At 35.1% G+C, this 13863-nt stretch overlaps 1 protein-coding gene across 1 annotated transcript; it reads right to left on the minus strand.

The window, feature by feature from the left end:
- Positions 1-2038: 2038 nt before the first annotated feature.
- On the minus strand, positions 2039-12314 carry fzy (cell division cycle 20 protein fzy; the record flags this gene model as incomplete). The annotated part of the gene is given in 12 exon segments (XM_070120366.1): positions 2039-3319; positions 3678-3795; positions 4623-4748; positions 4955-5089; positions 5558-5775; positions 7407-7559; positions 8976-9104; positions 9464-9563; positions 10666-10783; positions 10986-11094; positions 11479-11580; positions 12112-12314. Coding segments are annotated over 12 exon segments (1626 nt in total). The 3' UTR covers positions 2039-3140.
- Between the last annotated feature and the right edge of the window lie 1549 nt (positions 12315-13863).

Raw genomic sequence — 13863 nt, forward strand, 5'->3', positions numbered from 1 at the left:
CAGCAAGAAGAAATAAAGTGGTACTAAGCACACTTCCTTGTGGGACGCCTTCTAACTGTGGAAAGGATAGGATGATGACCTGGAAGAGGCAATTTTGACCTGAAAAGTACGTTTGGAAAGAAAAAAATTTATGAAGACATGTTTCCACGTAAACCTAGGGAGGACAATTGTTGGAGAATATGGTACCGCCATGTGGTATCATATGCTTTCTCTAGATCAAAGAATATGGCTAATACGGACTCATGGCGTGCAAATGCAGATGTAATATAAGTCTCGAAATGGGCAAGTGGGTCTGCTGTACTTCGGGCACGGCGGAACCCAAACTGGGAAGGAGAAAGGAGATTATGAGATTCAAGATACCACATTAAGCAGAAGTTAACATTCGTTCTAGTAGCTTGCACAAGCAGCTAGTTAGAGCAATGGGGCGGTAATCTTGGGGAAGGGTTCCTGATTTATTGGGTTTTAAGAAAGGTAGGATAAGCGCTCGCCAATGAGGACTAAAATTTCCTGACGCCCATATGTGGTTGAAAATAGTTAAAAGGAAGGATAGAGAATAAGAAGGGAGGTGTCGGAGAATACGATAGTGAATATCATCAGGGCCTTCATAAGTGTTGCGGCACGACTGCAATGCAGCGTTGAGTTCAGAAGAAGAAAAAGGGAGCATTATAGGACTCATCAGAGAATAGGGTGAAGGTGATAGGGGTGCATTCTTTGATGGCTTTAATGGAAGAAAAGTGTGGGGAAAGGTGAGAGCCACTTCTGACCTGGCGGAAATATTTGCCCAGTTCATTAGCTACTTCGATAGGATCAGAGATGGTTAATGGTTAAAACAAATGTGCTAGACATCTAAGGTCATATAGCACTATAGGAAGGCATAGTAAAGGGGGATGTCAGGTGATAGTTGCTGTGTCAACTATCTAGAGTAGTGTTGAAAGGTTGAAGATGGGGGAAAAGGTTATGGTGGTTTAGGTAAGGGAGTTAGATCAAGTGAAGGATATTTATGTGTCTGAGGAAGGAGAACAGGTTGTCAAGGCAGAAGCTGTGGGATTCTGTAAGGATGTCTGATATGTTGGGAGGTCGGTGAAAGGAGGATAGGTGTGGAAAAGCAGAGGTACGAGCTGTATTAAAGCGTAGACAGGACAAGAGAATGTGTGGGACTGAAAGAGGGACGTCACATAGAGGGCATAGGGGCGGGTCTGAGCGTGACATTTGATAGGCGTGTGTTACGCAAGTGTGGCCAATACGTAAGCGTGCGAGGGCCGTCTCCCAATGTATGTTTTTGTGAAGTGGAGCTGACCAAGAGGAGATAGATGGTTTTACAGTATGTAATTTATTGTTGTGGAGTCGACCAAAAAGATTGCCATCGGGTATACAATAAGGTTTTAACTTGGGGGTAATAATCCGTAGCTGGAATATGAGAAGCGTAGTTGAGGTGATGTGGACATTGCAGCATAGCTTGCAAGAGTATCTGCCTGTTCATTGCCAAGGATACCAACATGGCTGGGTACCCAGCAAAATCTGACAGATTTGTGACGTGTGGATAGATAGAACAACCAGTTCTGGATCTTACAGAAATTCTGTTAAAGAATTATTTTAATAGAGTTCTACCTTTTTCTTCTTTCCTTTGATTTTTTTTATTGTGTTATAAAATGTATACTCCTGAATCTCAAGGTAGATAGTAAGAAAATATTTTCATCATTCATAATCATAATTATAATCCAACAAGATTAGTTAGATTACATTAGTCCCTCACTTCTTGCTGTTTATTTGAGAGGTTTAGAACTAGTCCATTTAAGGTTAGGTTAGGTTACAATATATGCAAGCAGAAAGGTATACAGTTAAATAACTTTTTTTTACCACCAAAAGGCATCCAAACTGAAGTTTGTCAAAACTAATAAATACAATAATTTCAAACCTGTCAAATCTACTTTTCTAATTACTTGTTCACCAGAAAGGAAGGATTAGGGCAGCCTCCACAGATTTTATTTCAACTGGAAAAAAAACATACTTACAAAGGGTAAATTAAATATCCTGGCAATTCTATTCATTTTTTACTTGACTCTTTAGTCCAAAGCACATATCCAGATGCTTTATCAGGCAATACTGGAATACGAACATGTTCATTTTCTTTCATTCAAGAAAAAATAGGCTTATAATGTATTTCTGCTCCCTTTGTTTGACTTTATGTTGAATATGCCTGAATGTTTGCCTAATAGCTTTTTTTCCCCAGTCATGATGGTTCACTATGCTTAAATTAAAAAAATACATAAAAAATATAATTAAACAATCCTTGACAAGTCATTGAACATACTCACTCAAGTTTCACTTTATCACTCAAATAACCCAATACATAAGTAAAAGATACTGAAACAGAGATATTTATTTCAAGCCATAAAAATAATACAACAGAAATTAAGAAGGCATATTGCTAACAGAAACAAAGGAGGCTGTTCTTTGGAAGTACTGGCAACCAATGTACTATAATCTGTGCAATTGTTTCTACACGACATCTATAAAAATAATTTGATAATGATGCATGAACCAGACACACATGAATCACTGAAAATGTATTCCTGTTAAAACTTATAAATTATATAGGTAATAGACAAGTATATTTACAGCTGCAAGCAGAAATTATGCAGTTTTGAGACTTTTTCCATCTGCTTTACGGAATAAAATCATTAGCAACTAAATATTACATGTCTTATGGATGGAGAACTTCCAATAAATGAAAAGTTTACCATAGACAAAGGTAGAAATGTTAGATTTTTCCTGACAATTACAAACACCTAGTTATTACAACAAAGATCCAAGTCAGATTTATCTCATATTTAATAATAAATATTAAAGACTGGACCAAAGTTACCAGAATAAAAATTGAGAAGAAAATCATATCATGTCTGCCATGAATGTAATTAAAAGTTGAAGAAATATAGTTTTGCTAATTAGCTTGAGATTCTGTACATTCTGAAGTTTTACAACAGAAGTACATTTCACATAGGAATTCACACAAGACCCACACAGCTGATGCAGAGGATTGTTTAGGTGTGTAAAAAATTACCTACAACAGACCTATCATTAATAATAATAAAGAAAAAGGAAAACAGATGTGGAAGGAAGCAGAGGCCTGACCAGACAATTTATCGAATGGTCTGAGCAAGCATGGATATCGGATGGCCCTTGTTTGAATCGGCTTGTTTCTTATCTTTTTTGTCCATGGCCCAGCATTTCCACATGCGGATGGTCTCATCGGCAGCTGCGCTCACTACCATCTGGCCATCAGGAGACACACACAGCTCCAGTACTCTACCAGTATGACCTGTGAAAGGAAGGAACTGAGATTTTAGTCATTGCTCTTGATAAAGTTTAAGATGATAAAAGGTTTTGTTAGGTAAAATAAAAAAGAAAGTTTAACTCTTTGTATTCTTGTTTAGTAACATTCAATAATAACACTGGCCAAGTAATGAGGGAAATTAGTAAGAACCTCACAAAATAAACCAAAAATGTGAAAATTCTAAATACAAAAAACTGATAATTAAACAAAAAATAAAACAGTTGTATGGATGAGCTTCAATCAATTTTCTTAAAATCTGAAGCAGTAATGTTGATGACATCACTACAGAAATAGGAAAAAAATCAATAAAATATAATTCAATATGGATATTGATGCAACTTACCTGTGAGGTCAGCCACCTTTGCCATAGTTGGGTACTTCCAGATGGTAAGCTGATTGTTAGAGAATCCATGGCCTGATATAAACTCTTTGTAGTGTGCCGACCAAACAATAGATGACACCTAAAATAATCACGAAAATAAATTAGTTACATTCATTAAATCTGACTTTTAAAGTTCACATATTTGAAAAATTTAACCACCATTCTACTGAGAAACAATAATAGACAATATATTATCATTTGTTATTGATGCACTGAAAATTAACAGAATCTTTAAGTGTTTGCCAGAATTCCAGAGGGCCATGACAATGGAAGTTGGCTCTAAATTCAGCACATTATGCAGATCTGGAATCCTATAGCTCCAACACAAATAGTTCTCACGTTACAGAATTCCAAGTACACATTCAATTAAACAAGTGAAAATTATAGTCCAAATAACATCTGTTCTTCAGTCTGCACTCCATTACAATCTTCACCAAAGAGCATACAAAGTTTTAACAAACAGAAAGATCTTAATTTAAATGGTAAACATCATACAGCTATCTACTGTTGCTCTTCTAACTAGAAAAATGTATGACTGAGAATGCATATCTTCACAGTAAATAATATGAAGTTGACAGATTTCAACTATATCTTTTTCAGAAATACATAAATTATTTTTGACAAAGACATAGTCAAATACAATTCATGTTGTGCTGATGTGTTTATTTTCTTTCATATCTTCTACATTTGTTGCAATGAACACTGCTCTGAGAAAGATATATTATGCAAGCTTTCTAGAACTAGCATTTCTAGTCCTGTTGTATGAAACAGTCCTGCTAGTCTCATTCACCTGAACTTTATATCAATCCTTAAAAGAGCACTGATCTTTAAAACTATCATGAACCAATTTTACATTTCACTCAGACAATAAGAAACTTGTTTTACTAATATCAAAACCAAAATAACCTGAGAATTAGTTGTGGTATCCTTAAGGCAAATTCCGGTTGTGCAGTTCCACAATCTGATGGTGCGATCAGCAGTCCCTCCTCCTGTAGCAAGAAGATTGTTCTGCCATGGACACCAAGCTACAGCCTGGAATATAAAATTATCTGTCATCATGCGGCACAGAAAAGATGCAATACTGCATCATAATACTTACATAACAATACACAGGAAAAGTACATAAGGCACATACTTACTTCACCATTATATACATTGCAAACTCATGACAAATCTGATGAGTAAGGGAAGAGTAAGACCTTAATAGAATATAAAAGCTTTTTATGGGGGTAGCTTACCTTGACAGCAGCTTGATGTTGAGTTAGCGTGTGGATCGGTGTAGTATTCATGCTATCCCAGATGTTTACCTGATTATCATTTCCACCAGAGGCAAGCAAACGCCCATCAGGAGACCACTTCAAACCACAGACCTCCTTTTGTGTAAAGGGACAGATATCTTATTAATACAATGATATGAGTGTTTAGCAAAAGAACTGATAACAGCAAGTATTAATATTCTAATATATCTTTAAGTGATTATCTATGAGGGGGAAGAAAAAGGAAAAAAGAGGCAAATACTATAATTTTGCACATATCGTTTATCTACATCCATAATTAAGTGTTTTAGTCTGTAAATATGAAAAGATTATACAAGTAATATATCTATCTAAAAACTGAAAAAATGCTTAGCATTCTTTAGATCTTCCATCACATGAAAATCTAAAGAATGCTTTTACATGAAATCTTGCAATAAGAGTAATAAAACCTAAAAAATAACTCTCATGCAGCTTTGCAAAATCTGATGGAGAAACACATGGTAATTTAAACTAGCATATGACAAATTCAGTTCTTATACAGGAATAAAAAATGATCTACAGAGTACAAGCTCAGAACTTATTTACCTGAGAGTGCCCAGCTAAAGTAGCCACGTGATGTTCAGCCACTCTGACATCATGGTGGAAGATCTGCCCTAAACGAGAGCCAGAGGAAAGGATATACGAATTCCAGGAAAGGGTAGTGACACGGCTCTCATGGCCACCCATAGAGCGTACAAGCTTCTGCTGTGCAACATCCCAGAGCTGTGTGACACCCGAGCTATTGCCGATGGCGAGAACATTACCTTGTGTTGGAAGAGGTAAGGGAATGTGTAAGTATACATAAACAGAGTCAGTCTTCTCAGAGTCATTAACATGACTGAGAAGGGGCTTTTCAGTTATATTATCTTTCATCACATTATGCTATTCTCAACATCATCCTATCCAAACAAGGATATTGGACCGGATAAAAAATTTCATGTGTTAAAATCTTTTATAAAAATGTAATTACAATAAGAAAAAACTGCAAACAAAAGGAAAATAAAAGAAAGTGATACAATTTATGTATGACTCACAATTTCATATACTTTTGGTACAAATAAGTGATGAAAGTATAAATTGTTCTCTACACAGATAAAATATCCGCAAGAGTGATTCTTGACCTGGAGGTATCAGCAACTTCCAAGGTGGTTGCAAGCCCTTCGGAAAATGCAGGTTTATTTCTAATCAATTGTGGACTTTATTGACACTTTAGTAACTATCTGCTTATAATGGATTAGCATGTAGTAATTTAGCTATGAAATATTTCAATTTTCCATTCAGTTATCTTAATTCTGCAAACTTTATTTTGATTTCTTTCTGAAGACTTTTTCTTAATTTAAATTTTTAAAAATGAAACCTAAGTAGGACTTTTAATTTCTTTAAAGTCACAAATACTAGATTTCCATGATTTTCCAGGCTTCAAAACAAAATTCTATGATATTCCAGATCTGGAAATTCCAATTTCAATTTCCATGATTCTCCAGGACCTGTACGGACTCTGATATATACATCATGACTTGCAACAGGTGAGCCAACTGTACACAGCTTAGGCCTACCCACAAAATATAGACTGCTGAGTAATATAACATCATAAAAAAGTAAGGCCTTGTCATCATAGGGTTAACAAGAGCATATTCAAATAATGAGAAGTTTCATAATGATGCAACTGATTCATTGCTGATAAAAAGACATATGTACAATTTTCTTTTAAATATAGGAGGGAATTTTATTTATAGATGCATGGGGGAATGAAGGAAGTAATAAATCTAGAAGAGCTGTAGTAGTAAAAAAATTAAGACCCACACATCTTGTCACTATTTTTTTTTGCGTTCTGTTAAGTCAACTGTTTAAGGTTTATGAATTTTGCATCAAGCTTCTAGATATTGAGTGAAGACATGACTTTCTAATACTTGCTGAGAAAACAGGTGTTTATAGATATCACAACTATATTGAATATATAAAGCATGAGATTTCTTGTGGTGAAAAAAAAAAAAAAAACTAATTCAAAACCTCAAAGTTTAATATTGTGTTTTACCACACTATTCTTAGAAGACATAATTACACATAATCAACTCAATGGGACAAATTACAATTGAAAAATAAAGCAATAAATCCAGTTTCAAATACCAACAGAAACTAATTATTCTGCATCAGGATTACTAATTAACGTATTTGATTGTTTTATGCAGAAGCAAATTACAGTCAAGGGAGAATAAAAATATTCAAGAGAAAATCTGTAATTTCACAGGACAGTTCTCAACTCTACAGTTGCAAAACTTCCAGGAATGCAGGATTTGTGCTAAACAACTAAATACTTTTTCCTGTGAAATTACTCACATTCTCACTCAGAACTTTACATTAAAAACTGCAGATATGAATGAGCAGTTCCACTAACCTTCCTTAATCCATGACAGAGAGCAGATATAGTCGGGGTCATCCAGCTGGCATAGGGGGGTAATAGAACCATCCCCAGCATTCCAAACGTACACAGAGTTTCCCAGAGCTACAGCTAAGTGGTTGTTCACACTCCAGTCAAGAAGGTGAAGATCTATAGGGAGGGGAGATAAATGAAATTATTTTGGGTTCTCAAAAAGCAGAATAATTTCCCTCTGACAATAGAACAATAATTGTTACCCTTTTTTCTGAATCTGCTTAAAAATGTACATCAAACAAGTGTTTCTATTACTTAACACATTGGATCAGGGTGCCTCTCTTTGGCACTAGAATGAAAATCTGGGTGTTAGGGTCACTATTCCAATGAGTGGGGGGGCTTTCCCAGGTATGCAGCTAATTCATTCCCACACAAACACTGACACGCTGTATAAAGCCTCCTACATCCTCTTTGCAATGCTAATAGCTCTTATCATGGAGACACGTTTTTGCAGGATTCCCATTTCCCAAGGACTATATTTGTCATGCTAGCTATGCTATATCATAAACATAATAGACTTTTCATTTGGTATGCCCATATTATCTCTCCAGGTAGTTCACACTGTACAATATCAGCAGAAAGCCCCCCCCCCCCCATAAAACAATAATACATTGATTCAGGTAACGGATTCCATTTGGAGTAGGTAGGGATTATCTTTTTTTTTTTTTCTTGAGGGGGGGGGGTGATGTAATGAACCCGTTTGTGGACACCATCTCACTCTAAACCCGGCCTCCCAGACCTAGATATTACACTAGAAAATAAAATTAAAGTTTAAAGTAAAAATATAAATGCTGTTTATTTTCAAAAGCCTCAGTCAGAGGGCTGTCATTTTGATATTGAGATAATGGACGCTCACCCTATGCAGTATCACAGTGCATCAGCTTGTGGCAATAGACGTGATGCAGCCCCCGCAGCACAGGCTTTACTCAGTGTGCTTTGGTAGTCATAAGTCTAGCCATTGTGGCACTAGGGGTTGCATTTTTGGCATTATCTTTGAAAAGCAGAGTTTTGGATTTGTGGCAAATAGGAATTTGACATGAAAATTTTTTGAGTCAGCATTTTTTTCTGTAAATGATACAGTCAGTCAGGGTTATTTAACCAGTTTTTGTTCTTGGCCTAAGTAAGAACATGCTATTTGTTATTTTTTACTTTTTTATTACTCAATTTTCCAAAACACACCAAGTACTGGAGTTAACAACTGGCACATGTGCTCTCCAAGGCATCCGTATCATCCAGATATAATGGAAACCGTTTGAAACAAGTACTGCCACTGAAGGAGCTTTAACCAAGAAATGAAGGAATATAGAAGCTCTGCAATTTCATCAATATATGTTTTCTTGCTTTTGCCTCCCTATAAAATTACTTTCACACAAGCCCCTAAAACTCAAACTTGTCAGTATATGAATGTCACTTTGGGAAATATGACTATACTTGTAGTGTCATAAAAAAGACAAATGCAGGTGTGTATATGCAACTATGTACCTATATCAATCATAAAAAGGACCTCAATACAAAAAACTGATTAAAACTTACAGTAATCATCAAGAAGTTCTGGGGCATCAAGAACTTTTTCAGGCATGTTGGGAATGTGTCTTGTTGTGGCAGCCTTGGGCACAGTGGGTTTTCCAGCACTGTACAGAACTTTGTGGTTATTCAAATGGCCTGGAAAAAATGGTGCATTAAGTTCAACATTCTTTAAGAACTTAACATATGATTTTTTATTGATAATTCAGTTCCCAATCTTTTGTGCTAATTTACTTTTTATTACAAAAATGATATAATTTACACACAGTCTATTTCAAACATAACATAAATGAGGGACATAAAAAATAATAATACATTAACCCAATATACACCTCTCAATACATCCCAAAAGACACATTCACACTGAATTTCAAACAATCAAAATGAATCTACATGCAAACAGACCAAAATTCATCCATTCAGCCAATCCATAGACACAATACAAATAAATCATGTGATCCACACATGCATTCCTCAATCTGTAAATTTAATGTTACCTTCTTTTGCTTGTGGTGCCTTACTCTTAAATGACAAAACCCTGGTCTCAGGTGCCACCCCATCATTTAGGTTCTCTGTCATCTTTTCCTGATATTCTTTCTGTTGAGTAAATGAAAGATAGTGGGAATGAACAGCTGTTTAATAAGCTTTGTCTATTCCTCCATGACCAACAGAAAACTTCAAATTACTACACTATATTCAGATATTCAGTACATTTTCAATACACTATGTCAAGTACTACTATACAATACAGTATTCTCTCTTTTATATTATTTCATCCAACTAATTTGATTCATCTATTTAATTTTATGATGCCAGTATGAAATGTCAATAAAACTTATATCTGTTTATATCTAATACTAGCTGTGAAAATCTAAACAATCATAAGAGCCATTAGATGAAAATCTCAAAGCAATCATTCTGCTCCATCCTCAGAAGCTGCATCAGAATAAAAAAAACAATAACTAAGATGATGGTAATTCCTAATAGTATAAATAATCACTATATAAAGATCTTACACAGTATCACAAAATTAGTGATTTTTATGTTAAACTGCTTGTGCCAGTTACGTGCATTATCTACTGTAGTTATTCTTTCATTCAGTTTACACAGACAACTTCAAAAGTGCATATTTATCACGGAGGTAATTACAAGGCCTATCTGGTCTTACTTATTTACTCTATACCTTAAAGTTTTTTTTGGGGGGGAAATTACTATCATTATTACTGTTATAACAAATGCTGTTATCCTTATCATAATTATAATGACATTAACAATAACAACAGTGATAAAACTAAAATTCAATGAATGAGGTAAATAGGTAAGGTCAGATAGGTTTGGTAATTGACTCCTTTGTAACAAGCTGCTTCTAAAACAATTTATATGTAAAAAATTAATAAATTAAAGCCACTGTAAACAGTGTTTGTACAAAGGCACTCTTGGTGAGCTAGCCAATGCATTACTCTCAGACACACATTTAGTTTATGGAAGCTAAGATCAATTTTAAAGCAAATTCTGTCTGCCTTTACAGTATTAGGATACCTCCGAGATCATTGCTGAAAGCAAGGCTAGAGAATACTTCTAATACAAATAACCATTGCAACAGACTAAAGTTTACTAAAATATATACATTTGCTTATTACTGCATCTGCAGAAAGTGAAATATCAAACTTTTGTACTGGAACATATGAATATGAATGACCTGCTGAAGGGACACTTCATCCTCCTCTCTGGACTTGTCTCCTCCTGATGCCTCCATGCTGGTGACCAAGAGGTGATGAGAACGTTCCGTATCTGTGGTACTTCTGTTTGGAATGAATCTGCAAGAGAGGACTTCTATCAAGACACCCAGAACAATACCTGGGATAAACAAAGTCTTATTTTGAACTTCAGAAAAATCTGACATGGAATATATACAAAGAAAAGATGCATAAAAGAAGTCAAACATTAAGAGTAAGATGATAAAAGGAAAGAGAATGTGGGGAAGGGGGGGAGGAAAAAACACTAGGCAATGCTGCTTACCTGTCTTGCTGGTTATGTGGTGTGGCAGGAGTTTTGCGAGAGGGGGTCTTCTGGCCTGCACCACGAACCACAAGCATGGGAACCCTGCGACCTGGCGACTTGGACCTGCCTGATGGGGGGGGGGGGGGTTAACATATGGAAAACAGTCAGAAGAATGCACAAGCTATTTACACTTCTACCAAACACTAAAGGCGGATTTTAACTCCACATAAATTAAAAGTATTTTAAGTGTAAAGCCTGCTAATATTCAGATTAATAATTCTGCATATAATAAACTTCTTTATGTCATAAATGGTAAAGTGAACCTTAACATTCTTTTTGAAAGTGGTGCTAGTAAAAAAATAAAATAAAAAAAAAGCACCATGTCTGAAAAAATGGCAGGAATAAAAAAATCATAAAAACAATAATAAATAAGTGAATTAATTAACAGATTAAAAAGAAAAAAAAAATCTCAAAAAAGTCAAAATAATAACACAAACACAAAAAAACTAACTTGGCGACTTCCCTCGACCAGGGCTCTTGTTATCAAGGAAAGATCCGCTGTGTGGAGTTTTTACAGACCTCGGAGTATTTTGACCAGACTTGTTGGCAAAGCCTTCAAAGAGAAGAGATTAGAAAAGATAAACTAGCACACATTATATGAGTTGTAATCAAATTCATACTTATTGGCAAAACCTTTTATGACTGAACAGATTAAAGTGGCACTGCAAGCTTTTTTTTATTGTGGGACACTATACCACATAAAAAAAGTGCAATCTATTTTGAGAATTATGGCCCATTGTATGAATGATATGCCCCCACCACCTATGCAAATATAGGAGAACATATCAATATGTCCTCTTATTGGAGTTTCATCATTAACCATTATAAATGTAATGAAATGTTTTTTGAAATTCATTCACACTCTACATTTGAAGTTTTCTAATATAAGGACTACATACAATAGTGGTATGGAAAACAAACAATAAAAATATCAATTAATGTTTTGTATATTCAATACATCCTATATCTTATATAAAGTTGTATACATCTCAAAATCATTTTGTTATCCAGCACATGAATGAATAAACATACAACTATCTAATACTAAAGACTTCCTTTTACATAACTATTCAAAAAGACTTACTGTTCTCGTTGCTTATGGAGAGCGTTTGCATTCCCTGTTCCATCGCCTTCCTCTGCCACCTTGGAATCGGCCCCCTCGTCAATTCTCCGTCCATCCTTAATGCTTCACTTAGCTTAGCGTCAAACTGAAGGTGGGACATCTTGCCTTTTATTTAGGAATTTGGTCTCTTTTTACTTTTGTTGGCTGCTCCCTAAGACTAACCTCTGCAATGCAATGAAACAATACTGACATAACTAACTAAAGCTCAAAATGTATATAAAATAATAAGAGGGTGAGTCAAACCAAATCAAAACCAAACATAAAACAAAAACAAAAAAAGATGTATACAAAATAATAAATAAAATCGTGCAAATTGATATGATAGCATGCAACTGAAATACATACTTGCAGTTAGTATACCAAATGAAAAACAATCACAAGCAGCTTAGTAAGTTTATTTTGAGGCCATCTTGTCGTGCACACATCACAAACATATCTGTAGTTTCCTACTATTAAATCTGGAACCTATTTTTAAATCTGACACTAATTCTTAATATTCGCATCTTTGAGTATCTGTTCAGAAATGGATTGAATGCTGAGACACCCTGACCTCTTGGTTTCCAAAAATTCAACATGCAAATAATTCAAGATGGACCTTAGATCCATATTTAACGATGAATTGCCAGGGAGAATAAAGAAGCTCTATTTTGCATATACTTGCATGGGAGATGGTTTCATCCGTGATCTGCATGCATGACCTAGAAATCACAGCACTGAAACTTTTTAGCTCATCCACTCCTTATGGAGTTTCTAATTTTCTATAGACCCCCTATGTTTTAACTCAAGGAGTGAAAGTATTAGTGGTGTTTGAAATACAGTATAATGAAAAGGAAACAGTAGCATTATGTCTACTACACATTTTTCAACTTCAAGTCAAAATAAGCACATCATCGACAGCTGAGAGTGTACTGAACTACTGGCCCTCCTATATGCATGAGGGACTGGGGATGGAGGATACACTCGCTCACTCAGTATGGGACACATGACAGGAATATATCCTGTATGGCAAGTAGAGCTGCAAGAGATGCAAGAGTGGGGAGCTTTGGTTGAAGGTAATGCTGACAGAGCTTCCTAAATCTCTATAGATTTACTGAAATTTTTACCAATCTGAATTGAAGATATTATATGATAAAAAAAAAAAGGTATCAGATATCCTTCAGATTCTTCTACTTCATTATCGAGAATTTAAAATTGGAGGTTTGAATGGTCCCTTTGACCCCCAGTAAAGTCACCAAACCCATTTCAACCCCCTGGCTATTCATCAACACCTTGGATGGTCCCATGGACCCCTGGAATTGATATCGACCCCTTTGAGAACCCCTGATATATGTGGTTCCTTAACTAATCAAATCACCCATGTCTTACAGAATCAAATATCCCTATTCTTTATAAATTTCTGTATGTATCTTGAAAACTGAAATGCATGCAAAGCCATGTAACTTTAAAGCAAAAATACTATCATTTACTATTTTACTATTCAGAACAACTAATGGATACAAATCTAACATAAATCCACAATGCAATGGAGACATGAGAATAATACATTCTTTAATAAAGTTATAAATCAAGACCGACAGGTATTTTGATTTTGAATCTCGTTCAAATTTCTCATGGTCAAAATGATCAAATCTATTTCAACATTTACAGAGCATATTATAGAGTAATTCTTGTCACATGATTCATCAAAATACTGCAAATATGTACATGAAACAT

Source organism: Penaeus vannamei, unplaced genomic scaffold (genome assembly GCF_042767895.1).
Source record: "Penaeus vannamei isolate JL-2024 unplaced genomic scaffold, ASM4276789v1 unanchor4857, whole genome shotgun sequence".
Classification (NCBI taxonomy): domain Eukaryota; kingdom Metazoa; phylum Arthropoda; class Malacostraca; order Decapoda; family Penaeidae; genus Penaeus; species Penaeus vannamei.